This window comes from Zonotrichia albicollis, chromosome Z (assembly GCF_047830755.1).
Source record: "Zonotrichia albicollis isolate bZonAlb1 chromosome Z, bZonAlb1.hap1, whole genome shotgun sequence".
In the NCBI taxonomy this organism is placed as follows: domain Eukaryota; kingdom Metazoa; phylum Chordata; class Aves; order Passeriformes; family Passerellidae; genus Zonotrichia; species Zonotrichia albicollis.
Window position 1 is genome coordinate 50,004,014 of NC_133860.1, and position 27,622 is coordinate 50,031,635.

The 27,622-nt window shown below is 41.4% G+C and overlaps 1 protein-coding gene across 2 annotated transcripts in view; it reads right to left on the reverse strand.

Annotated features, from left to right (window-relative positions):
• Window positions 1-7,842, reverse strand: part of TTC39B (tetratricopeptide repeat domain 39B) — a 78,237-nt gene extending 70,395 nt beyond the window's left edge. Inside the window, exon 1 of one of the 2 annotated variants that reach the window (XR_012578039.1) lies at window positions 7,579-7,842. Coding sequence is in view for 1 of the 2 variants with exons in the window: in XM_074532622.1 (XP_074388723.1) it covers window positions 7,579-7,629 (51 nt within the window). In the remaining variant the exon portion in view is untranslated. The remainder of the gene's footprint in view (window positions 1-7,578) is intronic. The other variant, XM_074532622.1, reaches the window with a different exon arrangement.
• Window positions 7,843-27,622: the final 19,780 nt, after the last annotated feature.

Consider the following 27,622-nt stretch of genomic DNA (forward strand, 5'->3'; position numbering starts at 1 on the left):
ACCAAGGAATGCAAATGCATGACTCTAGGAAGCAAGTAAGAAATGGAAAAATGCAAAAAATAAAAGTAAGCCATCTCAGAACAACATATGTAGTATAAAATTGAAGTACACGTCCTTATTTTGAACAGTAGTCACAAGGAAACACAGTACCTCTCAGCAGGTACACCTATTAAGTAAAGCAAAGTTTTACTTGAACTTAAGAACTTCAGAATCTTGGAAGGACAGACAAGAACCTAATTTTGTTAAATAAAAAAGAAATTACTAGTCTGTTTCGTTTTCCAGTTGCGCTGCTGAAATAGAATGGTCCTTATCTTAGACACCAATGTGCTCTGACAGTAGGAGAGCCCACACAGAACCAGGAAAAATGGATGAGCCATGTGCCAAAGCACAACACACTGAAAAAAGCAGGTAAGAAGAGTACAAATTTTACATTCTCTAGCTGACTAAAGTGTACTTCTCAAGGAAACAAAATCATACAAGTCAGATGAGGATGTTTAAAAAAAAAATTATCCTTCAAGAGAGAAAGCACCCCCACCACTGCCTCCCAGTTTCATATTTCCACCACATTCTAGTTTTTAAGGTGAAAAGGGCACCACAACAGCTTGTTTCCAGTTTCTCAAAGTCTCTGTGGAAGGGCAGCTACCACCATCTCTTACCATTGAGACTGCTGAAGAATCCTCAGTATAAACATGAGTGAGAAAATAGCCAGTGCTGCACATTCTATAATTTATTCTGAAGTTCATTATTATATAAAGCTACTGATGTAAAGAAGCATATCACTAGGAAGTTCTTTAATCATAAGTGCAGCAGCTGCTGCAGCAGTGGATGAAACTCTTGAGTACTTAAACCAAGTACTAACCGGCTTTTGAATTAAAGACGATGCTGGTTTCATTTGAAATTAGCTCTGAAGATAAACTGTCCAGGCTGGTAAAGCCAGCCTATACAGTGTTTATCCCTGCTTGGGCAGTTCAAGAGAGTACAACATGCATCATAAGACCTTCATTACCTAAATTTTCCTTAATAGCTTAGTTTAGAGATGAAGCACAGATTAGCTGAATTGGCCAAGCTGTCCTTAATACAAGTCAGGGCTTGTACCTACAACTAAGCCAGCACCTAAATACCACATAGATGTTCTTTCACCCCATCACACCTCACATTCCCCACCCCATCCCCCTGGCAGGGCTGTGTTTCAACTCTACGGCAGTCAGTTGCAGGTGTGCTTGACACCTCTCCAAGCGAAAGTGAACTCTGGCCCACACACTGCTGCCAAAGGCATTGAGAAAAATCTGCTAATAATATCAGTTGTGGCACCACTTGGTGGCCGTTGAGTCCAGCTGTAATTCAAGTCCCAGCAAGTCCAGTAAAGCAGCACTCAGAGCTGGCATGACTTCAGTCAGCCCTCAAGAGTTCTACTGTCCCTTACACTCTCCCTTGGACTTGACTGGGTGAGTGGGTCCTGCTGATCACTCCTTGGCTCTGGAGTTTGCTGATCAGCTTCTGGGTGAGAATCATGGTCTCTGCTGGTGCTAGGCAGAGACACTAAAGCACCACTGGTACCCTTTAGGTCCTTGAAATGTACTTTCCTGAGGTGGCCTGTGTCAAGGATGCACAGGGCCTCTGGGGTCATCACAGTAAGGTGCTTTTGCCACTCATTCCCAATCAAGCTCACTTCAGTCTCCAACAGCAGCTACTGGGATGCCCTTGTCACTCCAGAAGTCCAAATGGGTTCTTAATAATTTGACTCTGCACTGGTGATTGCTAGAGCCTTATACACCCATGGGTCTGACATGCTAGGTTGTCGTATCCACAGAGTCTAATAATCATGATTGCCTCTCTCCTACACCTGGATGGATCAGGGCCCCTCCACTCCTGGTCACTGGACTGTCCATTTACTTAATATAAAGAAAATAATATTAGAATTTCTTTGCAAAAAATTAGGAGTAAGATAAGATCTTCCACTCTGGTAAACTGGAGACTGGAAGAACAATTTTCCTGGTAAAAAAGCCATTTGGGATTGTATCTTCCTACAACTCAAGTACCAGTGCCTCGAGACTTCAAGGTAGGTTTTCCATCCCAATTTCTCATGTCTGCTCTGTGATCCCTCAGACTAAAACACAGAGCAACCCACTGTGTCTACCCTCTACATCCTCTCACTTGAGCAAAGAACACTTACTCTTAATAGCAGAGATACTGGGCCGTACAGATGAGGAGTAAGACCTGTCATTTTTTCTGTTGCTGGAACTTCTGGAACAGTTTTTCCCATTGCTCAACCATATTTTCTGGTCCATAGGGACTCAGTATTGCCAGAGCTAACAAGCCACTTTGCCCACCACCACTGCCTCTTTGTCTCTCCAGCTACCGAGCTTTGTCTCATTATCACCAAGAAACGGGCACACAACAATGGTGTGTGGTGTGCTCCACTCATACTGCCACCCCTAATAGTCATGCACACTGGATTTCACCTGGATCTGTGGGTAGCTGCACATTGTTTTGGCCACAATAAATCATCTCTAGCATGGCTGATTCCCTCAGGTGCTGGACATGGTGATCCACTAGCCTGGGTGGCACATAACATCTCCCTTAAAGGGATACCTCTCTCCTTCACACTTGACAGGAGTCACCTCCAGAAATTGATGACTTGTATTCTTTTCCTAATTGCCTTGGTAATGCCCCCTTCTGTGGAAAGAAATCCCAGCTACTTCCTTACTCTAAAATTCCAGGATGGGTGAAGTCTTTTCACATATTCCACAGTTCACTCAGGGATAAGGTATTGAATTGTTGTCTCTTTTCTGTCTTTTCCTCCTGCTCTTGCAATAGCCCTGCTTCATCCTACTTTACTATGAGCTGACTTGTGTATCCATTTCTTCTTGTTTGTATGAATGACTGATACCTGTAAGAGTTGCTCCACCTACAGAGCCCATCAATGGAGCTGGAGTCTGTCACCTTCTTGACATATTTAAAGACCTTCTCTTCCTCTGATGGTACTGAGTAGGACTTTCCGTTCATGAAGCCATACTGGCTCTGACTGACACCTGCATTGTATTTGAATGCTTGCAGAGAAGATTATTCCCAGAATAATCTTCTCCACACTTTTACTGGTCACTGAAATGAGACTGATGGGCCTGTAGTTTCCAGGGCCACATTTGCAGTCCCATCTCTTCAGAAAATGTTAGCCAGATTGCAATTGACTGGGACCTCTCCAGATTCCCAAGACCATTCAAAATTCATTTAAAGAGATCTTGTGATAAATGACATTATCCAGCTCTTTTGAGTACTCTTGGCTGAATCCCATCAAGCCCCACAGACTTCTGGGGATCCAGCTACTTTTTCATTCTCATAGCCATGGTCCTCCAGCTCAGCTTAGCCCATTTTCAGTGTTGACAAGAGAGGCAAAGAAAGCATTAAACATCTCTGCCTTGAGTATGTCCCTGTTTGTGAAGTGATCATCCTGTAATGGGCCAACGTTATTTCTGCACTGCCTTTTGCTACTGACGTATTAAAGGATGAAACCTTTTTTTATTGTTCTGACAGTCCTGGCCATCTTCAACTCCAGATGAGCTTTGAACGCACAAATTTTCTCCTTACAACAAGGAGCAGCATCTCTGTATTCCTCCCATGCCACTAATACAATGAATGCTTTTAAAAATTTTCTCTAACATGTTCTAGTCAGATTTGTTATTACCTGAACTCCTATTTGGCACAAGAAAGAGACAGTCCTGGTTTAACAGCAGTCAGCAACCAAGTATCACACAGCCACTCATTTGCTCTCTGGCCAGTGAGATGAGAATAAGATTGGGTGGAAAAAGTAAAATCCATGGGTTGAGATAAAGACAGTTGAATAACTGAAATAAAGTAAAATTAATAATAATAACAACAGTATAGGAAAGGGGAAGGAGAAGAGAATAAAGCCCAAGAGGAAGAAGTGATCCACAATACAATTTCTCACTGCTTGCTGATTGATATCCAGACTGTCCCCAGGCAGTGACTGGCCCCTTCCAGCAAACTCCCCCCAGTTTATATATTGGGCATGGTGTTCAAGGGTATGAGACCACCTGTCCTGGACAGGGTCCCTCACACCTTCTTGTGCACCCAGCTGCTGGCAGCACATGAAAATTTTTGGTTTAGGGTAAGCACTACTTAACAACAACTAGAAATCACTGTTATTCAAAGGATGCTCATACTGAATCCAAAACACAGCATTACACCAACTAACTCTACCCCAGCTAAAGTCAGGACAAAACCCTAGAGTTTACCACAGCAAGGGCACCAGATCACCTTCAGATCTGTAAATAATCCTTAGTCCAGCTCCCTTTGGCCAAGCAAGGAATTCTTTTATCATCTAGATGCTTCTCAGTCATAAACCTTTCTGTCCAGCCACACCCCTCAGATGCACAAGGACTTCCACTGGGTTTGTGGATTAATTTTGTTTAATTGATAGGGAATCCCCAAGTAACCAATTAAGCTGGCATTAAGACTTTGAAAAACCAGGGCAGCAAAGAGTAAACTTCAAGGGAAGCAGATCTGGCCCGCTATTTTAAGTAATCTTTAGACAGTGAGGGGGGATGGGAAAAGGGTGGATGGGGAGAAGAATTAAAGTTTTGCTTGAAGACTCTCCAGTGGCTGGGAATGCTACTTTGCCTTTAACATTAAGTATATCTGTACATATAACTCATTCCAAATGAATACCAGTGTGAATTCTTTTAAGGGGTGAATTCAGTGTCATATAGCAGTTTAAGTGTTGATGGTATATCAGGTTTGAGTTCACAACTGGCCACACCACAGGTGAACACTTTAATCACATAGTATTTAGGAAACTGCTTCCTAGTAGAGAATGACCACAAACACACATCAACACCACAAAAGCAACACTGCACTCAGGAAAATCCTGAGTTTAAGAGCTATTTTTTTTCCTAGATGGCATACCCACAGCACTATCTCATTGATAAAGCCTCTTAGTCTTAGCTCTCTGGTTCCTCTTGGTGAGTTTCTTTTCCTTTAAATAAAAAACCACCAATGGACTAATACACTTATGTTAGTTTTAAAAAATTCAAAGATTTATTTACACTTCATGCCATTTTCTCCCTGTTCCCACCGGAAAGCCACAGCTGCAGCCAATGAGACATAAATCAGGAAAACAAAAACCCAAAAAACCCCCAAACAAACAAAGAAAACCAAAAAAATCCAAACAAACAAAAACCCCATGGTATCTGGCACTTCCTTGAGCTGCAAGAAGCATCAGGAAAAGCACAAATTTTATTCAGGGACAGACTACAGCAAGAGGCAGCTACCTGGTACCTTATGCTTGGACTTTAGAAGAAAGGTTCTTGCTGGTCTATGTCCTGTTAAGTAGGAAACAACTTCAAGTTTTAGCTTAACATATTCCTCTTCAAAGCTCCAGAGGCAAAGAAGCATTCACAAGTCCCTGCAAAGCAAAATTCTATGCTAAAAGCTATGTTATATAGTAGTATGCATGCACACTTAAATCAGGAAGCAGAGCTCCCATCTGCTGTGCTCTATGTAAACAATACTATTTAGATGCATGTAGCTCATAAAAAAAAGGCTTATAGAGGTGTGCTGCTACCTCTGTATCTATGCATCACAGCCTCTGCAAACACCAAAAAAAAAAAAAGCTAAGACACTCAAAAACAATTACCATGCGCATAAAATCACAACCACCTCATTAGTAAAGAGACTAAAGAGTAAAGTAAAAAAGTAAAGAGACTATACTGAACATATACTGACATACTGACTAGGCAAAGACAGTCCACAGTGGTCTAGACAACTTTTTTTACAAAAGCAGTGACCATCCCCAAGATAACCACGTACCCTCTCCTCCTGAACTCTGGAATCTGACCAGGAAAAATCAAAGTATTTTCTGCGTTAACACTACAGGTCTGTTTCAGACTCCAAAGGATCAAGCACTAAGCAAATCAGGCACATGCAAAGAGCATGAGATCTTTTAGGCTTATACTGAGAAAACTTTACACTTTTTGCAAGGTATTGCTCAAATAACGCCTCTTTCATGGTCTTTTATGCCTACCTTTTCATTTTATTTGTCTTTTGCATGGCAGTTTCTTTTCCTCTGAAAAAGCATTAGCATTTAAGACCAAACTCAATGAAGTACATTCTTTCCTCCTGTTCATACAGAACAGCTGGGCTACAACAAAGTTGCTGAATACCTGTTTCAACAGCTGTGAATTCCAACTATTTGCTCACTGAGAGAGCTGCAAGAGCTAGTCAATAACTTTTTTTCTCCCGACTGGTAAAAATCTCAGCTTCACAGAGATGACTTTATCATTTTGCAGTGATTCACTCTGGTATACAATGAAATTCAAGCATTTCTCATCCTCTTCACTGCTGCCACATATAACCTTAGGAAATAGAAACTTTCACAGCATGCTCTGAAATACAGGCTAACATACATTCCCATTCCCTAACCAAGAACAAGCTAGTTCCACTGAACTGCACAGAATAGCAAGTCCTATGTAGACTTTAGTCACTTGCCACGCCTCAAACACTGCGCAGTGAAAAAACAGGTATTATTAAGTACTCATTCATAAAGCGTCTTCAGCAAAATTTAGGCAGCTTTGCCTTGCCAACCTTCCTGAAGATGCTGCTGGAAGCATGCAACACTAAAATTGCTCATTGTAGACTGTGCAGTCAAATATCAAGTCTGTATTCCCACACGTGCCTGACAGCTGCAGGGATCTGTGTATCTGTGTTTAAAAGCACGCTCCAGTTAAAACTGCCTCGGTTTGGCAGTATCATTCTCAAAAGCTCATCTAGGACAACACTTTCCAATCACCAGTTTCTGAGAGGTGTTGTCAAGGAATCCTGCTACCGGTGTTCTAGACTGACAGTGTAACAAGGACAATCTTCAAGTTCAAGCGATCGTCTGAAGGGATTTCTGTCTGGGCTGTTTGAAGGACCTTTAATAAAACAACGGCGAAATTATAAACGCATCTTACGCACACTACAGCTATGACGAGCTGCATTTCCAAGGCAGTGTCCGTGTAAGACCCCAGGCCCACGGGGCGCTCCGGGACGCCCCCGCGGCGAGGCCTCGCTCGGCCTCACGGTGCGCCCCGCCGGGGGTGGCCGCTGCCGCTCACCTGTCCCTCGGCCCCGCGCCCGCCCGCCGGGAGGGACGCGCACCGGAGCGGCCGCGCGGCACGGCACGCTCGCACGGAGCAGAGCAGAAGCTGGGGTTAAAGACAAAATTAAAAAATAAAAAAAAAAAAAAAGAAAAAAAAAAAGAAAAAAGGGGGGGGGAAAGGAGAATTGAAGAAGAAAAGAAAGCAAATGAGGGGGATGCGGCAAGGGGCCGCTTGCGGCCCCACTGCCGGGACAACTCTCCCCAGCTCCAGGCGACGGACTCGCCCCTAGACCGGCGGTCAGGCCTGCCCCTATACTGTCCGGCCGCCCGCCCATCAGCCCCCACCGCGGAGCAGGTGGGCGACCGGGACGGCCGGTGCAGAGGAGCCCCTGCCCACATCTCCCTCGCCGCCGCCGCGCCGGCGGGGACGGCCGCTCGCTGTCCGCACGCCCGGAGCCCCTCGGTAGTCGCCCTCCGTTTACCTCCTCGCCGCCGCCACCGCTCTCCTCCGTGCCGTTTCCTACGCTCGCCATGTTCCCTCTCCGCTGCCCGCCGCGAGAGATCTCTGCGGCCGCCGCGCACCGTCCACTGCTCACAGACCAGCGGCGCTACCGCCCCACGCCCTTCCCGGCCGCCCCCGCTCGATCCGGCCCGCTCTGGCCCGGCCCCGCTGCTCTCGCCCGGTCCGTCCGGGGCCGCGCTCGCCGCCTCCTCCCGCCCCGGCCGCCCCGCGGCTCCGGCGGCCGCGCCCCCTCGTTTGCATGGCAGGACCCGCCCCCGCCGGTCGCGCCCCGCCGGCCCTCGGCGTCCGCCCCCGCCACACGGCCCGCGCTGCCTCTCGGCTGGGGCAGCATGCGATGTCCGGGGCTGCCGGACCCGGGAGCGGTCGGAGAGTGCAGCTGGACGGGTTGGAGCAAGCGGAGCGTCGTCCCAAACTCGTGCCGAAGCCCCCGTCCTTCCCCCGTCCTGCAGCCCCACCTCCAGCCACGCTGCGGCTTCGCGCCACCGTGACCGGCTTCAGTGACCGCGGTGCCGCAAAGCTTCTCGCAGTCGTTCCCGCGGTGTCCTTTCCAGTGCCTGGGTTACCTGAGCGGCAGCCGGGCCGGTTCAGCACACCTAACCCAGCGGTGGCGGACTGGCGGTCTGTGCCGGGCCCCGCCGCCTCCCCCGGGTTATGCCGCACCGCCCGGCCCGCCGCTCCGGGGAAGCGCAGCGCGGGCTGTGCTCATGTGCGGAGGGGCCTCGGGTGGCATTGCGTGCAGACCCTGCCGCTCCGATGTGTCAGTGACCTACAGGTACTCACTCTCGGATGTCCGGCAGAAACTTGCGCTTAGAGTCCTTCAGCTCCCAGTGGCCAGGCTCTGGGGAAGAGCGGCTTCATCACCATGCTGGCTGTCGCTTGGAAAGAAAGTTCACAAAGCAGACAGTTCTCTGAGAACTCTTAGAGTCCCCCACCTCACCTTGTCCTGTCTTTAGTTCACAGTATCATAATGCTCTTTGCTCAAAATCTACCAATTTCCGCTTTTCTGTATTCTGCCAGCTGAGGTCAATGTCAACTAAAAGGCAGGTGGTAGCATGATGCCCACGTCCTACTGGTTCTCTGGTTCTCTGTCACAGCCCTTGTTAAGAAATACATACAGTTTTGTTAGTCTGGCTTCCATTAGAACCAGAGAGAGATTAACAGAGAAAGAGAATTGAACAGATTCAGCTAACCAGGAGGAAGATACAGTTTAAGAGCTTTTTGCAAGATTTGGGAATATAGTCTAGATAGGTCCTGAAGTCTAAGAACAGGCAGAAGTACAGGCTTTCAATGTAAACTGACAACTGAAGTGTCCCTACTAATCTTACATAGACTGCTCTGCTGTATCTGCTATTTTTACTCAGCTCAGCTAAGTAAAAAGGGGAGGAAAACCTAGCATAAATATGTTCACCTTTCCTGCAAAATTCAGTTAGGGTACCACAGACACACTGTTCTCCCATTCTCATATTGCACTTGAATGAGTTTCTTTACTGGCAACTTGTTGGAAGATATTCCAGTGATATTAATATTTTCCAGGATTGAACTGAAGCATATGAAATATACTAGTCATGCAAAAGCAGAAGACAGGCTCATACATGCTTTGTATTTGACTCACAGCACAGTCATGTCTGCCCACATGTCAGCTCCACCTGAAACCTTTTTTATGCTGTTCACAAAGATTATTCTGCAAGTTATCATTCTCTTTTGAAGACATGATTCTCTTTCTGTTTTTCAACTTCAGAGGCAATCCCTTTGAGGTATCCTTTAGCTTAGAGCATCATACTATCTCCATTTGCAACCCAGTTTTTAACCACTATTATTATTTAACAGAATACTGTGGGATATGCATTATATGTGTAGGATAACAACTAATACATAAGATCTGGATGAGAATTAGTTATGCCGTTCAGCAGAAGCCACACATCTAAGCAGTTATGCACTAGCAACAGTGAATAAAAACTTAGCATGAACACGATCATTTAAGTTTTTGTAGAAACTGTTAATGTACTATAGCACCAACACTTCTAGGTTGGGGAAATCTCATTAATGTGCAGAGTGTTAAGTCATAGGTGGTTGCTGTGTGTAGAAGACGTAGCTGCATGAGTCAGAGGTTCAGTTAATGTACTCAGCAAACTCAAGACCAAGGAGTAGTTTATCATTTTGTCAAAATTAGCTCTTGATAGGTTTCATTTATATTACTGTATTCTCTCTTCCCCACTCTTACACTCTTGGGCAGATTGAGGGTGATATATATCAATGGCCTTTCTCCAGTCAGAACAAAGATGTGTACTAAAATAATTGCGGAGGAGATGACTGCATCAAATCGTGCCTGATTGAGGTAGCTAAGGCATGAAAATTGCTACTGAAGTCTGAATACAAGCCCTGAGAATGGCAGAGCCATTACTGAGTTTTGCTTGGTCTTTTAGAAGCTTCTACAGTGCTTGCTTTTACTAAAGTAATTTAATAATGTAATAGTCAAATAGTCAAGAAGGATATCTCAAAACCACACCCCAGTTGGCCCAGTTGGCTTTAATCGAGTTTAATAATTCCTCCCCTTCTCGCTTGAAATGTAAGCATTAAAGAAATTCCTTGTAAATTCCTCTTATGGTTTTCCATTTGTAAAAACAAAACCAAACCCACCATTTCTGAAGCAATATGAACAAGAATAATAGGTTTAAATCCTCTGAGGAGCCTGCAGCAGTTCTCAGCCAGCTCTGGTTTCTATCCATTTGACTATAGGTGTCTTGAAGCAACAACTAAGAAGATTATGAGTTGATTACTAATCTTTCAAAGGGTATTCAGGGAACATTCCAGTGGATGTGTTGAAAGGATTTTGCTATGATCTGACAGAGAAGGCAAGACCTTGAGAGTCTGTTCTCCTCTGCCAGGTATATCTGGATAGAATTCCCACACAGAAAAAGCCTGCCTACACTTTCCTCATTTTCACAGCCATAACTTGCATGCTTCTGTGTGTTAACACTGTTTGGACATTTGATAACTCTTCTAGTGTATCCTTTCATAGTATAGCTATTCACTGTGAATTTACCTCATTATAAGAATTCATGGGACAATTTGGAAAAATAAATATATCTTTGAGCTTAAGCAATTATACAGATTTTACAAGGATGAAGAGTCCTATTCTGCCTCTTATGATTAGATAATATAGAAAAACAAAATCCACCTCAGTATAAACACTTGGTACTGATACAGTTTTCTTGAGGACTAGAAAATAATCCTTGAGAATAATCTCTCTGTAAAAGAAGCCTGGGAAATTGCCCTGGCAGTCCTACAGCTGCTTTCCAGAGGGTTACTCTTAGACTCAAACAGACAGCAAAGCTGTAAATAACACTCATTAAACAATTAGCAGGTTCCCTGATAGAGCTAGGGCAAGTAAGCAGGGCAGAAACTGACTCCCGCCTAGTTTGAGAAGTACTGTTTCATAAACTACCTATTAGAACAGTGAGTACTCTGAGCAGTACAAACTGTATGTGACTCTACCCACAAAAACACCTTGTGAAATATTTTTGAGAGTCAGAATCATCATATTTGAGGAGCACCTTTCAAGATCAAGAGAATGAAATTTCTTACTGCTGCATTGAGTTGCAAGCTGGCAAAAACCCTAAAAAATAAAGCAAACCACAGACATATATATTTGAAACAACTTGTCAGAGATACTATTTTGTAAAAAAAAAAAAAAAGAAAAGAAAAAAGAAAAGCAAGATGTAACAGCCAAGAACAAAAAATTGCTGACAGTGTATTTCCCTTTGGATTACAACTGCCGTGCAATAACTCTAGGCAATTAGGGGTTTTTTAACCAGCACTCTTTTTGCCAATTGAGGTGAAGCAACACCTCTTCTTGATGGGAACCAGTATGAAAATATTTTTTCTTTCCACAAGCTGAGCTAGTCTGTGACACAAACAGTGTTTCAGCCATTACTATAGCAACAGCAGTAATCCCTTTAAAATTAAAACACATGAGAGTGCACTGATGCATATGTGTAGTGGTATGAGGAGGCTAAGGTAGATCCTAAGATAAATTCAATTCCTGCGCATACACACACATACTACCCAATCCTGCAGCAAGTTTTACCCCAGGCTCCAGAAGGAAAAATAACTCTCAGTCACAGCACCCAGTTTCCCATATCCAACTGAAAGGAGGGCGTAGCAAGACACAAAGCAGCTCACCTAGTAAATGCAACAATTGAAGGCACTAGAGTAAGGCAAGCCAGTGTGCTCAAAACACGGGGTCTGGCCTTGGGCCCCAACAAAACCCCAAAAGGGCTGAACTATGGACCTGAATCAACACACCAACATACAATTTTTATGAAAAACATGGAAGAAAGTTGGCTTTCCAAAACACCAAAGTACTCATGTTCTGCAGATTTACAGATACAGACATAAAGCAAAGCTTAAAGTACTGAGTTGTTATACTTAGGAGTGAAAGTGTTCTACCCGCAGTAAGCTGCTTCATCTACATCTTGTTTGTTAGACTTCTCAAGAATTTTATTTGGAAGTGAAGAACCTCAGTGTTATTTCTTTCACAAATATATATATGCAGAGATTTTATTTGAATACCTAGACTTTCATAATCTGCTAGGCATTCTTTTAGAGAACCACAGTGGTTTCAAACTCCCAGCTCTTGTTTCCATATGTAATAGTGGTGGCTATGTTGAAGTAAAGCCTTTTCTTTTTGTCAAACAGACATATTTGCCTTCACTCACCATACTAGCATGAGGCAAATATTACAGAGGCAATATTCAGCACAAAGAGGATCTTGAAAAAGACACATGAGGAAGTCTCTGTTCAGGGAAGCCCTGCGTCTTTCACAAAGCCAGGGTGAGGACAACAATGAACTTTGGACATGGTACAGAGGTTTGCCTTGGTTACCATGTGACTTGTTTCTGTGTGCCTAAGCCAGGTTGTATAAGTGATCCTCAGTGAAAGCATAATGCAATTAACTCACACAGATTTCAGGTAGCCTCTAGTTCTTTTACCAATGTATTTATACAGACATTGTTTGCATAATAGTTCCTATCAACATTTCTGCAGGTGCTATCTCTAACTTGTGGACTATATTTGGATTATTTTCTGTAGGGCCTTATAAGCTTCCTAAGGGAGAACTGTGAAAGATTCCACCAAGAAAGGCTACTTAAAATTTCTAGCCCTAGAAACAAAAAATACCCCACAACATTTACATACATGTCTCCTCCTTCAGGTGGGGTCAAGCTGCTTGTAGGCTGACACCATTTAAAATGGATTTATCCACAGCCAATGCACAGCTTTTCATAACACTGTAAGTCACAGAGTATCTGATCCACCCTCTGCTGAATGTACAGCCAAGCTCAAGGTTAAAGAAGATTGCACTAGACACACACTTTATGAACAACTAATATACCATGTAAGTACAGACCTCCAAGCAAAACCTCGGAGTACCAGGTCAGATTCAACAGGATTATATATGAGGAAATCAATAAGCCGTGCAGAATACCAATAAACAAAAACAAACAAACAAACAAACAAAACCACAAAACCACAAAACAAAACACCAAAGCATTATTATATCTTAGAAGGCTTAAAAGTCTCTCTGTTTTCTGTGATTTTAAACAACTAAGCCAAAGATCTACCTGGCATTTCACTATATTTCAAAGCGCAGGTAGGCATCCCATCACCTACACGGCTCCTAACTGGTCAACATTCTCTTCTCAACATTCTTATCCTGTTCCACTCCACTACCACTCTCTAACATTCCATTCTATTTCATTCTATTCCATTCCAGCACATTCCAACACATTCCCTTTCCCCCCACCCAAAATAAAAATGATAAGTTTTCTTTGCTTTTCCAAGCTTTTGTATGTTTTCTTTTCTGTTTTTCTCCTCTTCTGCTCATTTATCCAACAAAAAGCATTTTTTAGTAAGGGATTAAGAGGCCTCCCCTATAACTCCTTACATCGGGCCAGATGATTAACCCTTTCCTTTCCTGCACCTGATGGAAGATATCTTGGTGTGTGACCTCTCATCTCACTGCAGTCCTCCTCTCCTCTCCTCTCCTCTCCTCTCCTCTCCTCTCCTCTCCTCTCCTCTCCTCTCCTCTCCTCTCCTCTCCTCTCCTCTCCTCTCCTCTCCTCTCCTCTCCTCTCCTCTCCTCTCCTCTCCTCTCCTCTCCTCTCCTCTCCTCTCCTCTCCTCTCCTCTCCTCTCCTCTCCTCTCCTCTCCTCTCCTCTCCTCTCCTCTCCTCTCCTCTCCTCTCCTCTCCTCTCCTCTCCTCTCCTCTCCTCTCCTCTCCTCTCCTCTCCTCTCCTCTCCTCTCCTCTCCTCTCCTCTCCTCTCCTCTCCTGCAGTTTTGTGCTATTTCAGCAAGATATTCTCTGTATTTCTCCCACTCTTATCTCTAAGCTTCTTTCTGTTCATGATCACATTTCATCTCATTGGAAGTATTTTGATGGGGTTTTTCTCAACCTCTTGTCAAAGTGCATTTTCACACAATTATAGATTAATAGAGGTCAGAAATGACCTCTGACTGTTCTCATCCAGCTGTCCTTTTTTTTAAGATATAAAAAGCCACACTACATTATGGTATTTGTTTAGATAATAAAATACATTAATGTGCCATCACTACCCCTGACACTAACATGATGCTTGATGTTTGAATACCATATTGTAAGTGATACACCTCTTCCTGCAGAATATCTTGTTAAATAAACCCTTAAGGATGTGCCTGCTTTGCTGCACCAAGGTTAATTTTTAATTTGCTTTTTTTTCTCTTTGAAACCTTTGGTCCTATTAACAATCTAAACTGTGTTTTGTCATTTGATACTTTTATTAGCTTCAAGAAATGGAGCAGTTTTTTCCTGTAAATCCTGCAATAACTGGAGACAGTGACATCTTTGAAATTATATTACTTATGTAGCTGAGTCCTTTCCAATGTGTTTTTTCATCACATACTGTACTATTTGAAAAGCAATGGAAAAAGCTGTAACTGCACCTTACAGAAATGTTCTTTGCCTTAATAACAAAAGTTTTCAAATATATACTTGCCAGAAAATATGTCACATCTTTTGTCTATTCATTTTGTTGTTCTTTCATTGCTCTAAAGACAACATGTTCAGGATTGAACTAGCTGAACAGATGGTTGCTACATGTCCAAGTCATCAGGGAATGGAAATGCCTGAAAGCAACCCCTTCCTTCCCCCCACCAAAATAAAATCACTGAGACAAAATATAAAATGCCACATATACAAATCAAGGTTCTTCTTCCTACAAAGGAAAAGAATCCTCACTTAGAGAGTATGTTGTTAAATTGTATTCAAAGGTCTTCCCTTCACACTGTTGGAAAATACATTTATTGATTTATTTATTTAAATACTTGTATTTTAACTCTTCTTGATTGACAGATTATTCATGTTATAGAGGCCTTTTCTAAAAAACACAGACCTACAAAACAGACATGATTCCTTCCTCTTGTCATGTAGGCTGCCATGTTCAGAAGCTCCTACTGTAATGCTAGGTCTGCTCCGTCTTCAGTGAAGAGATTTTGCTGCTGTTTGGCTAGGAACTGCCTCAGTATTTTGCAGACAAATACATAGATTTAGCTGAGAAAAGCCTAAGGTGTCTCATCTGAGAACAAAAACCTTGTTCTGTACATAACAGCATCTGGCTACTATATTAGTAAGAGCTTGTGAGTGTTAAATATAAGTGTTCTGGCTTCAAAATTCTACATTAGCCAATGGAGAAAGAGACACATATTAAGAACAATGTGAATTGGTGTATTCTCTTACTGATATTTGTTAGAGTGAACAGTATCTATTAGTAACTTAAATACAAGTACTGTAGGTTTCAAGTACTTTGCTTCTTAAGTTTACTTTGAATTTTAACTGCATTCACGATTTAATTAGCTCATTCAAACCACCTGTTATTTAAAAGTCCTGAAAACGCAAGACTTGTGTAACAAATTTCTTTAAATCTTTTTATTTACTTTATTAGTTAGAATTTATTAATAGATTTAGAGTATGGATAGAGTTATAGATGAATCCAAGCCTGCCTTGTCCACATTTTATGTTGGTTGTATCTGATCTGGCTCTAATCAAGAGCCCAGTAGGCATGTCAGGATGATGCTGTGCCCAAACTAATATGCTCCCATGCCACTCTGGTGTGCAACTGTTTTCCACTGTTCCTCCATTAGGGCTGAAAGTATGCATTCTGTAGCAAAATGTTAACATAGTATTTTGTGGGAGCTTACTTGTCCACTGATTTGGCAGACTCTGAAAGAAGTGAATAAATATACTTCACAAACGGATTTGAGGATAAGTGGACTAGTGGAGGACTATGCAGAAAAAGCAAGCATCTGGTGAACTTACAGCCTTTTTATAGCTAGTTTTGGGCTTCTGAGACAAATTAGCTAATGAATCTTGTAGAAACCCCTCCTGTACCTATGGTCTTTGTGAAAATACTTGGTTTAGGCATATGCTGACTACAGGCTACACATAGAAACTGACAGGGAAATCAGTGTAATATGATTATGCATTTACTTTGATTTGAAAAGCCATGAAACCATTAGAAATTCTCATGGATGGACGGAATTCATATGGATGCTTCTGTCCGCAATGAAGATAAATTTTCTCAAGTAATTCTGACTTGATTAATGTCCTCAGCTTGTATGGCACAAGCCCAGGAGATGTCAAAACATCAAAGAGAGGGTAGACATTTCCCAAATGAGCATTTCATTTACTGGCCACATATAACCTAAAGAAAATTTTCTGTTCATGCATCAGCAAAATGCCAAACATTGAAGAGCATGTAGTCAGGTAATATAAAAGCTCTAAAGAGAATATTTTCTCAGTGTTCCAAGCTTGGTTTACAGGCAGATAAGAGGAGAAGATTTCATCTGAGCAATAAACTAGCTGGGCACAGAGGTATTCTGACAAAAAAAAAAAAAAGAAAATTATGTTCTTGTAGCAAGATATGAGATCCTTTGGGAGACAAGGTGATTTGTATTCCTATCAATTATGCAGAGAACAGTTTTTTGGTAAGAAAATTAAGGCTCATACTGATAAAGAGACAGCTCAGACTTTTCATAGTGTTTACTGTTTTTATTCAAAACCACAAAACTACTTTTATTGAACAAGAAGATATTCTGCTAGGACAGAATAGATTTGGTTTTCTGTGTCGCAGCAGAATGAAAGGCATGAATAGACTAGAAAATATTTTGCCTGTTTCTAGTTTCTACGTTGATAAGCTGAAAAAGCTTTCAAAATTAATTTTTAACTGAAGAACATAATCATTATTAAGAAGAAGAAGAAGAAGAAATATTTTCTCTTTTTATTTCACTTAGAAGGCAAAGTTTAGAGTACTTCAAAGCTTTTCATGAACTGATCTAATCTTATTTCCCACTTTTAAAAGCCCTAATTTTACTTTTGGATTTTTACAGTTCAATATTTCTCCAGGGTCCTCACTCTGAGAAATAATTCAGCATCACATGACTGAGCCAGGGCAGGTCTTTTCAACTCCAGTACATGAAATGTCAAGGCATACTCAGAATATGGGTGCACTAACAAAGTACTGTGAGATATGAATGCAAAGTGAGTTAGTTATTATAGGACTACCTATCTAGACACACTTGTTGAAACTGCTGGCAGTTACTTCACCAGCTGCTGAAGGCCAGTAGGATAAACAACTTCTCATTCTCCATTGCATAAGATATTACCTAAAATATTGTAAATCATCATAGATTTCTTTACTGTAATTTGCTTACATTTGTTTGATGTGTCCTTTTCTCTATCCTGTTTGTTGGTCTATCACAGAATCCCACAGAATCTCACAATCAATTAGATTGGAAAAGATCTCTGATATCATTGAGTCCAACCTGACACTGAAAACCTACTCTCATGTCAGCTAGACCATGGCCCCATGTGCCACATCCAGTTTTTCCTTAAAGACCTCCAGGGACAGTGAGTCCACTAACTCTCTGGGCAGCCCATTCCAATCTCTAATCACCCTTCCTATGAAGAATTTCTTCCTAACGTCCAGCTTAAAACCTCTTCTGTTAAGCCTGTGTCCTCTTGTCCTACTGCTGGTTGCCTGTGAGAAGAGACTGACCCCCACCTGGACAGAGCCTCCTTTCAGGCAGTTAGAGAGTGATATCGTCACCTCTGAGCCTCCTCCTCTCCGGCTAAACACCCCCAGTTCTGTCAGTCACTCCTCACAGGACTTGTGCTCTTCACTAGCCTTGTTGACTTTCTCTGGACATGTTCCAGCACCTCAATGTCCTTCTTGAATTGAGAGGTCCAGAACTGGACACAGGATTGGAGGTGTGGCCTCACCAGCACTGAGTACAGGGGGTCAATCCCTGCCCTGCTCCTGCTGGCCACACTTGCTGGTACAGGCCAGGATGCCATTGGCCTTCTTGGCCCCCTGGGCACTGCTGGCTCATGTTCAGCTGCTGTCACCAGCACCCTCAGGCCCTTTTCTGCTGGGCCACTTTCCTGTCACTCTGCCCCTGCCTGTGGCACTCCTTGGGGTTGTTGTGGCCAAATAGGAGAACTCAGCACTTGGCCCTGTGGAATGTCATGGCGCTGGTCTTGGCCCATCTCTCCAGCCACTCCAGCTCCCTCTGCAGAGCCTTCCCACCCTACAGCAGATGGATACTCCAACCCTGCTTGGTGTCATTTGCAAATTTGTTAATGGCAGACTCAATCCCCTCATCCAGATCACCTGTAAACATATTAAACAAGACCGGGCCCAACACTGATCCCTGGGGGACACCATCAATGAGCAGCCACCAGCTGGATGTGGCACCATTCCCCTCCACTCTCTGGGCCCGGCCACCCAGCCAGTTCTGAACCCAGCACAGAGTGCTCCTGTCCAAGCCATGGGCTGCCAGCTTTTCCAGGAAAGTGCTGTGGGAGACAGTGCCAAAGGCCTTGCTGAAGTCATGGTAGCCAGAGCCTTCCCCTCATCCATCAGGCAGATCAGCTGGTCATAAAAGGAGATCAGACTGGTAAGGCTGGACCTGCCTTTGCCCATTCTGACTGGGTCATCTATCACATGCTCTTGTATCTGCCCAATATTGATGGCATATTTGCTTTATTTAACCATGTATTTAAGGTAATTCCTAAGTAGTTCTCATATTTAATTAGATCCATAGTGCTTTATTCTCAATGCACTTGGGGGATAAGAAATAGTTAAGGCTTAAGCAAGGCAGTTATATTATTCTTATCAGTTCAAGGAAGCAAAAAATGAAGCATGTGGTAAGCAGGCAACTCTGCAGTGCCGTCCAAAACCTTGACCTTTCAAATCAGATCAATCAATGCCTGGAGGTCACAAAAGACTTAATGAAAAAAAGGGAAAAGTTGGCTGACGGCAATTGGTGAGTTGCTCCCCGTGCCATCATGCATAATATGCATTTACAAAGACTTGTCATGGAGATGTTTTGCATTCAGATTCCCTCTCACCAAATGCCTTGTCTTCTTCCATGGCAGCAGCAATTCACTGGGAGTGGTTCTGCAGGGAATAGTAATGCAGGACGAGCCCAAGACTGCTTCAGGAGCTGTACTTGGCCATTAATTCTGTGATGTAAGAATATGCTGGAATTTCTTCATCTTTTCAACAACTATGGAACTTCCTTCCCAGTTGAGTCAATTTTCTTTTGTTAGATGTGGGCAATGTGTCTTTTATGAACAGGAATAAGCCCAAGAGTATTTCCTTGTCCTGAAGGTCATAAAATGTTAAAAATAGCTGTGCTTTACATATTCCACAAATGTGTTCCTGTATGATACCTGAAATGTGGCTGTGCTCTTAATACCTTATAAAAAATACTGAGTCCTAACTTGATCTGAATTCCATTCTTTGCCAATGATATCTGTGGGGTTAAATCTTGTATTTTAGGCCTTTTGCATAATCATATTCACAAATGTAGGCTAGCAGAAATGTAACAGAGTTAAAAAATAAATTTTGTGGCTGTTCCTGGCACCAGCACTGATTTGAAAGACAGTTTGCTGACAGTCTGAAGTCAATTGATATGGAGAAATAGAGAGTTTCCAAAACTCAAATGGAGTTCCAACACCCCAACACCCCTCACACATTTGGGAAACTCATGAAGTTTTCTCACTGGTATTTTGACTGGGTTTTGAATATCCACTGGCTGTCTGAATATGCAACCACTGCTACAGGACCAGGTAGGGTTTTGGGCAGCTAATAAATGGTCCCCTAGTACTAACAACAATTAACTAGCAATTCTTTCATTATTTACTAATATTGTAAAGGCATCTTTGAAGTACTAGATCAGAGAACTGTTAGATTGCCTAGACGTCAAAAAAAAGGTGTTTTTGCAGACACTTATGTCTTCTATATGAAGACACACTGAAGAGGAGAGTATGTATGAAGAGTGAAGGAGAAAAAAATAAAAACTTTGGGGTTTGATACTGTTTACAGACTAATGCATGTGGGCGATATCTTACTGTAAACACAGATGGCTGTGAACCACACTAGGTCATGCTGTGAAGCCAAGCATATATTTGCAGGCTTTTTATTCTCCATTGAAGCAATGATTACTCAGCAGAAGGGCATATATTTGTAGTCCTTAAAATAAAATCTTCTTGATTAGACAGTTTTGAATTAAAGTAAATTATAGATCCAGCAAGCTGAAGCTTAAGAATGGTGTGTCTGATTATGTTTTCTTTACTGGCTGCAAACAAGGCAGATTTAGGTTTTGAAATTTTCTTATAAAGATGGATTAGGAAATGCAATGTCATGTCTCAGATATTTGCAAGATTTTATTCCTGCTTGAGCCAGTGTGCAACGAAATTCATATTGGAAAACAAGGTAGAAGCACTGGGATGCAGTCACATGAAAAGGCAGATGGATAGAATGGACAAGACAGAAGACAGAGAACTAGTATGAAGCTTGAGTAACTAGTTCTACTGCCTGTCCAGGTACATACTGACTGGATGACTTTGTGCTGGCTACCCAGGCTTTCCTGCCACAGCACTATAACATGGCATAACAGGACTAACTTGCATAAGCAGGGTGTCATTAGGTTTGGTACTGTCACAGGTATTTGCATAACCACATAAGACCATGTAATTACCTAGAATATATATATACACTACCTACCTATAATAGATCTGTGTACAGATAGCACAACCTCCAAAGGTCAATGGGCTTATCTCCAGATTAGTCTTGGCCTATAACTACATATTCCTCTCACTGGGAGCTGTGGGAGGTGAGGAGACCACAGAGACCACAGAGATTCTTGTTCTACTGACAGTTTTTCCTTGGGTCAATCAAACCACAGCTGCAGCCTTACTAGCTAATAATAACCAAACGTCCCCTAGGGAGCAGCCGTAGTACTTAAACCTGTGTTTAAGTTAAACTTGACTTAAAATGTGTGGTTTAAGTTAATGTTTCTGATATGGGGACACCATAAACACATAGGACAGCTGAGATGACAGCAATTCATTTACTTGTACTGGCTACAAAAATAAGATGCCATCATGTGAAGTTTCTGCAGCACAAAATTGTTTTTTTCCATAATGGAAAACACAGGAAAGTGCAGAGAAGCAGTTGACCAAACAGTGTTGGTTTATTTGTTCCTTTCCCTTGCATGACAGGGTTGGTCCATGGCTCAGAGGAGGATGTGGAGAGCACCACCAGTTAAGCAATCCTGTATGATGGAGAGCCAGGCTCAGCCAGCTGCTGTCCAGAGGGCATGTTGCTGCAGGGAATGTGGACAGCAGACATCCTGGGAACCACAGAAGCAGCAGTACAAATGCAACCAGGGAGAGGAGTGTTTTGATGACCAAATTAGAGTCATTCTTTGAGGGCACAAGTCAAATGCAACCATGCTCCTGTTCATACTGCGTATCTCAGTGTCTAGTTATATACAGTAACTCTCAAAGAATTCAATCAGTTGAAATTGTCCATTTACCAGAATGCATATTTTTTAGCACAACAATGAGAGATAGTTATTAAATTGTATTAGTTGTAGAAAATCTTATTAATTGAAACATCACATAAGTCTCCAAATTACCATTGGTAAGAAAACGAAGAAGCAACTTTTCAAGACACTATTTAATGTTCAAAATTTTCTGTAACATCTACAAAGCTTACCTGCATGATCAGTGAAAAGAGGGGCACAGAGAATGATCTCCTTGAATTCTTTGCCTAATTAAGCCTCCCTTGAAGCCTAACAGTGATTGAAAACTGCATTCCTCCTTCTTATGCATTCCTCTTCTCTCCCTTTCATTGACAATAGTGCTGCTCTGATCACACAGTAAGATGAGCTCCATGTTCCAGATGAAAAGAACGCAACAACAACAGCAACAAAACCCACAGGAATTAAAAACAGTTTTCAAATGTTTCACATGGACTGCCATTTCAGGTTCCAGCTGTGCCATCTGGTCTCACAAAAGATCTGATTTCTTCCAAAAATGTCATGCAGCATAGCTTCCAGGGTAAAAATGAATTGTAACAACTTCCCTTTTTCCTTTGACCTAGTCTAAATCTCTTCTACTATTTTTCATCTGACATTCTTTATTTTAACAGGCTTTAGGGCAACACTTCCTCCTCTGCCACCTTGAGTTCAATTTTTTTTTTCAGCTTGAAATACTAAATGCCTTTGAAGTAAATATAAAACACTATAAAACTTAGGCAGTCCAGATTTCAGCTACTGAACACTACTTTTTTCCTAACAAAGAGTCATTGTTAGAAGTTAAAATAAAAAATTTAACCTTCATATCCATGTGAAGAACTGCCATGCTGTCCCTATTTTAGAATGTCTAAATCTAGAACACATTTGCAGTCGGTGAGTAATCACTAATAATTATCATCACTGGCATTCAATAGATTTGTTTAGAGGAATAGCTTCCAGTTTCTGATTGCAATGTACCTCCCTGAATTATGCCTGCACAATGCAAAATGTGTGATAGAGCCAGTCATGTCACTAACAGCTGGTCTTTTTTAGTAGATCGAAAATTATTTTGTTGGCAAAGGAGTGGGAAGCCTGTGTTGAAGGAGGTTACGGTGTATTTGGTTCAGAAGACATCAAGGTTTGCTTTTACACTACTCTAGAGGGGCAAATTAATTTGCTTGGCAGCATGAACAGTCTATCTGCCTCACACAGCTGATATTTTTAATAATGAAGTGGGATGTAGCTTTTATGTCATACCGTAAGGAGAAAAGAGACAATCTTTCTAGTAGCTTGAACCACAGCAAGATATGAAGAGGATGATTGGCATGATGAATTTAACACAGAATTGTGGAGAAAGTAATTGATGAAACAAAACACATTGCAAACAGGATAAAATCACAGAATGCTTCAAAACTCACTTTTGTGCTTGTGGTTTAACCCCAGCTGGCAACTGAGCACCACAAAGCCTCTTGCTCATTCCCTGACCAGCAAGATTGGGAGGAGAATCAGCATGGTTCTAATAAAAAAGCTAGAAAACTCATGGATTGAGATAAAAACAGTTTAATAGGTAAAGCAAAAGCTGCACATGCAAACAAAGCAAAACAAGAAATTATTTGCATTTCCCATGTTCAGTCATCCTAAGGAAAGCAGGGCTCTGTTGTGCATATTGGTTACCTGGAAAGATAAACACCACCACTCCAAATGTCCTCCCACTTGCTGCTTCTTCCCCCCAGTTTATATACTGAGCATGATAGCAGCTGGGGTCAGCTGTCCTGGCTGTGTCTCCTCCCAGCTTCCCAGGCATTCCCAGTATTCTCATCAGCCGAGGAGTATGAAAAGTGGAAAAGGCCTTGGCTGTCAGTATTAACAAAAACATCTACACACTGTTTCCGGCACAAATCCAAAACATGGCTCCATACTAGTCACTGCGAAGAAAATTAACTCTTCCCCTGCCCAAGTCAGCACATTCTTTCACCACAAGGTGTAAAAAATCACTGAGTGAGGCTTTTATAAAAATACAATTTATGAAAAAAACCAAGAAACAAACAAACAAACAAAAATCCAATAAATAAATAACAATCAGCATGAAAAACACATGTTTTCAGTTCTGTGCAATGACACCAAAACTTACAGAAATTTAGAACCATTTGGAATCACCACCCATAGCTAGAGATTTTTCTGCCTGTGATTGTCTGCATACTAAAATATTGAAAAGACTCACAGGGCAGTTGTTAATAATCAGGATCAGAAGTCATAAACTCTCAGCAGAACATGCTATGATGAGGATGTGTATTCTCCTTTTCCCATCAACATTTCACTCTTTGCAGCAGCCACCTTCAGCCAAAAGTTTTTCCCAAAAATGTCACAATTTTAGGATTACTTTTTGTTCCAAAGGAAGAGCCAGTATACTGCAGAATGTTATTTGGCTACTGCTAGCATTACAATCCATGTTAGCCCTGACTTTTCAGAAGACAAGTGATTTTTTTCCCAAGCCTGCTGATTTTATACACTGTTTACTAGTGAGATAGAAAGCAGTTTTCTTGTGGACAGCATTGCTTATTGGTAACATGTCTCTATTTAAGAGTTTTGGATGCTATATGATGGAACACTCCATCACATCTATTCAGCTACTAGAGACAAATCAGATTTGCTGGTCTGGACATAAGGATTAATTATACCTTAATATACCTTAAGAGGTGGATGTAAGGGACCAAGACCATGAGTAGTGCAGCGCAAGAAGCAGCCTAAAAGGCTTGAAACGCATTTCTCTGGATGTCCCTTCAGGACCTAAGGCAATATATGTTGTACAGGCAAACTGGCTTGCCTTCATGTTGATGGAGCTGGGAAGCCTCTCACTGACCTAACCAGACAGCCTGATAGCTTCAGTGGAGTTTAGCAAGCAAAACTATAACTACACAAAAAAGGTGCCCTTACCTGAACCTGCTTGAAGCAGAATTCTTCCAGTCAGCTTGGTTATCTAAACAATGGTATGTTACTTTAAGTCTCCCCACTCAGGATGCCTCAATGGTTGATGCACAAGAAAACACAGTATTGATCCACTTCAAAACAACTTCACCATAAGAACATCAGGCACAAAGCAAGAAACAAAAGTGGTGCCCTCAAAGCAAACTGAAAAATTACACACAATTTATGCCAGATGCACACATGTGTGACCAAAACACTGTACAGTTTGTTTGAATGTACTCTGTTAACTGACTCTTGGCAGGGGGGAAACAAACGTCCATGGACAGACTCTGGCACTCACCCTGGCAAAATTGAATATTCATTACTACTATTCTCAAGAAATAGCAACAGCCAATTTTCAACAAGCAGGTATCATCATTTGGTGTAATAGAAAGCTGTTTAAATAGCACAAAAATTGTTGCTAGGGGTAATCTATGGAGATGGCACAAAGGGTAAGATGGGGACAAGACCCTCAAGTGCTGTCAAGAACAATCACCGTCACACTTGAATAGGGTGACGAACTATTGAGGAACTCTTCAGTAGGACATGACTGCTGGCACTGTGGGCAGAGCACTGTGTCACAGCTGTCTCCTCAATAAATATGCCCTATAGTCCTGTCCTCTTTTCTCTATTTTTCTGTGTACAGGACAAAATGGGGTCTTTGTCCATGACTAAGGCTCTTAGGGGAGAAAAAGGTAACTATAAAAAGAAAAAGAAGAAATAATAGTTTGTTCTCCAATCAGATGAAGAAAATAGAAAATATTTTAAAGACCATCAGAGTTCTATACTTAGATTTGAAAGTCAGAAAAACAGTAAATATAATATAGTCTATAGACTATATCCATCTCTTTGAGTGGACACCTTAACCATAAAAGAATAACAAAATTTATGGTGTTAAAATGCTTTTGTACTAGAGAGAATGCATCTGTTAGTTCACCCTCTTCTTACTTAAAATGGCTGCAAGCATTCCAAATGCTCATTTGGAGTTTTTTCAAGTTAGTCCTTATTCAGAACCATTTCTTTCCTTTTCTTTCATTAATTTTTTTTAATTATGCCAAAGTGTACAGAATAATATCTGTTGACTATAGCATAAAATAACTATAGAAATTACCCTGCTGGCACATTGAAATACCTTTCTGAAGTCAAAGACAGAAGGGTATTATCTGCCAAATTTCTAGGCTACCAAATTTCAAGGCAAGTTAGTTGAAATAAGCTCATTTATTTAGGTTTCACAACTAAATTATAACAGTTCAAAACAGGGTATTTTTTTGGATAGATAAAGTCTTCCATATTTCCAAGACAATGATATTTACACTGATATCAAATGCATTTTGATTTTCTTTGAAAGATAAACTCCTTTTTCCCAGCAAAGTATTGAGTACTTCTGTAATCAGCCCTCCAAACATATAAAACAGAAATTACACACTCCAGCTATGAATTATAGATTTGTGTGAGCAGGTTCCCTCCATAATTTTCAAAGGAAAGTTCAGGACTGGAGGGGGCAGTTACACATTGTGCAAATGAAAGATTTACAAAAGAAAGATTGTTACTGAGTCTTCAGCCAAAGGGAGAAGGTGAATCAGATAAGACAACTTAGCTATAGTCCTTGATGACACATGAAATCTTTGCATGCTTTGACTAGGAAATACTTCAGCTCAAAGAGAAAAAACACCTGGGAGAAGTTTATAGTTCCTTAGGTCTTGTACAAGCACACTGGTAGCTGACACTGAAAAAAAGGCTAAGTAATTTTGTTGTAGTGCAACTTATCCCTGCAAATCTGCCTCTTTTATGTACTATTTCACCTTCTTAGGCCAACTGGCATGTAAAACTGTACTAGTAAATATTTTCTCAGTCTTTCATTAGATACGTTACTCAGCTAGACTCACAAAAGATTCCTACGCCATAAACCTGTTGTTTGGCCTCAGAAAGTGAAGTCATGTTGACTGTCATTGAGATTCAGATACAATTTTCTGGAAAGAATACCTAAACTTTTGATGATGGAAAATTTTGGCAGAAATTTCCTGGAAGAAAATGTATATGTGGTATATGGTATATGGTATATGGTATATGGTATATGGTATATGGTATATGGTATATGTATATGTATATGTATATGTATATGTATATGTATATGTATATGTATATGTATATGTATATGTATAGTATAAACCTTCAAAAGAGACCCCACCAAGGGAGATCAAGTACGTAATATATCCTGCATCTTACAATTTTTAAATTTAATTATCCCTATTGGCGCACTTCATTGCTTATTCTAATAGTCTACTCAAATTCAGCTGCCAGATTGATGTGGTTCAGCAACATCTGAAAACTAAGTCCCTGTTTGATCTGGTTTGGATTATATGCATCCTTATTATCATCTTTCTCTTAAGCTTTTCTTCTTCAACCTTCATCTGTTTTAATGGCAGGCAAGAACAAGCATTAGAGATAGATGAAAACCCTTGAGAGAAATCATTCTGACTACTCAGCATTCATGAGATGAAAGCATCCTGTACTCATTTGATTCTCAATTAAGTTATGCAACAGAAATATTCAGAAAATTAGAAATTCAGAAAATTCATTCCAAAAAATGACAGAAAAAAATTTCAGAAATTACCAATCACATATGTTTCCCTTTTTTTTGTTTTCATTTGGTTTGAGTTTTTTTGGTTGTTTCTGTTTACCTTGTGTGAGAGCAAAACAACGTACTATATACTCTGGCAAAACAATGTGCTACCCTTGGGAAGTACTCTCACTTTTGAGACGAGATGCAAAAATCATCTGAACCAAATGTGAACCGAGCCAAAAGTGAGTTAAACATCTGTCTTTGGACAGAATTAATATTTTAGTTACAGAGCTTTCAAATTGCCTCCAGGTTTTCATGTTTAAACAAAGATTCATGTAGAGCCATTATGATGTGTTACCATACATTAATATTTTATTGTATTTGTTATAAAAGTAAGGTAAGATATGTTTTGTCCCAACTATTGCTACATTTTAGGAATGCAATTCTTGTTCAGGTGTAATAGTAAAAGATGTTGTTGGCTGACTTTGAGAGTCTTTGACGCAAAGATTGCTACACCCCTAGACCACTCTTCATTGTCATGGGAATTTTGGAAGCAGTGACAGGACAGATGTTTCT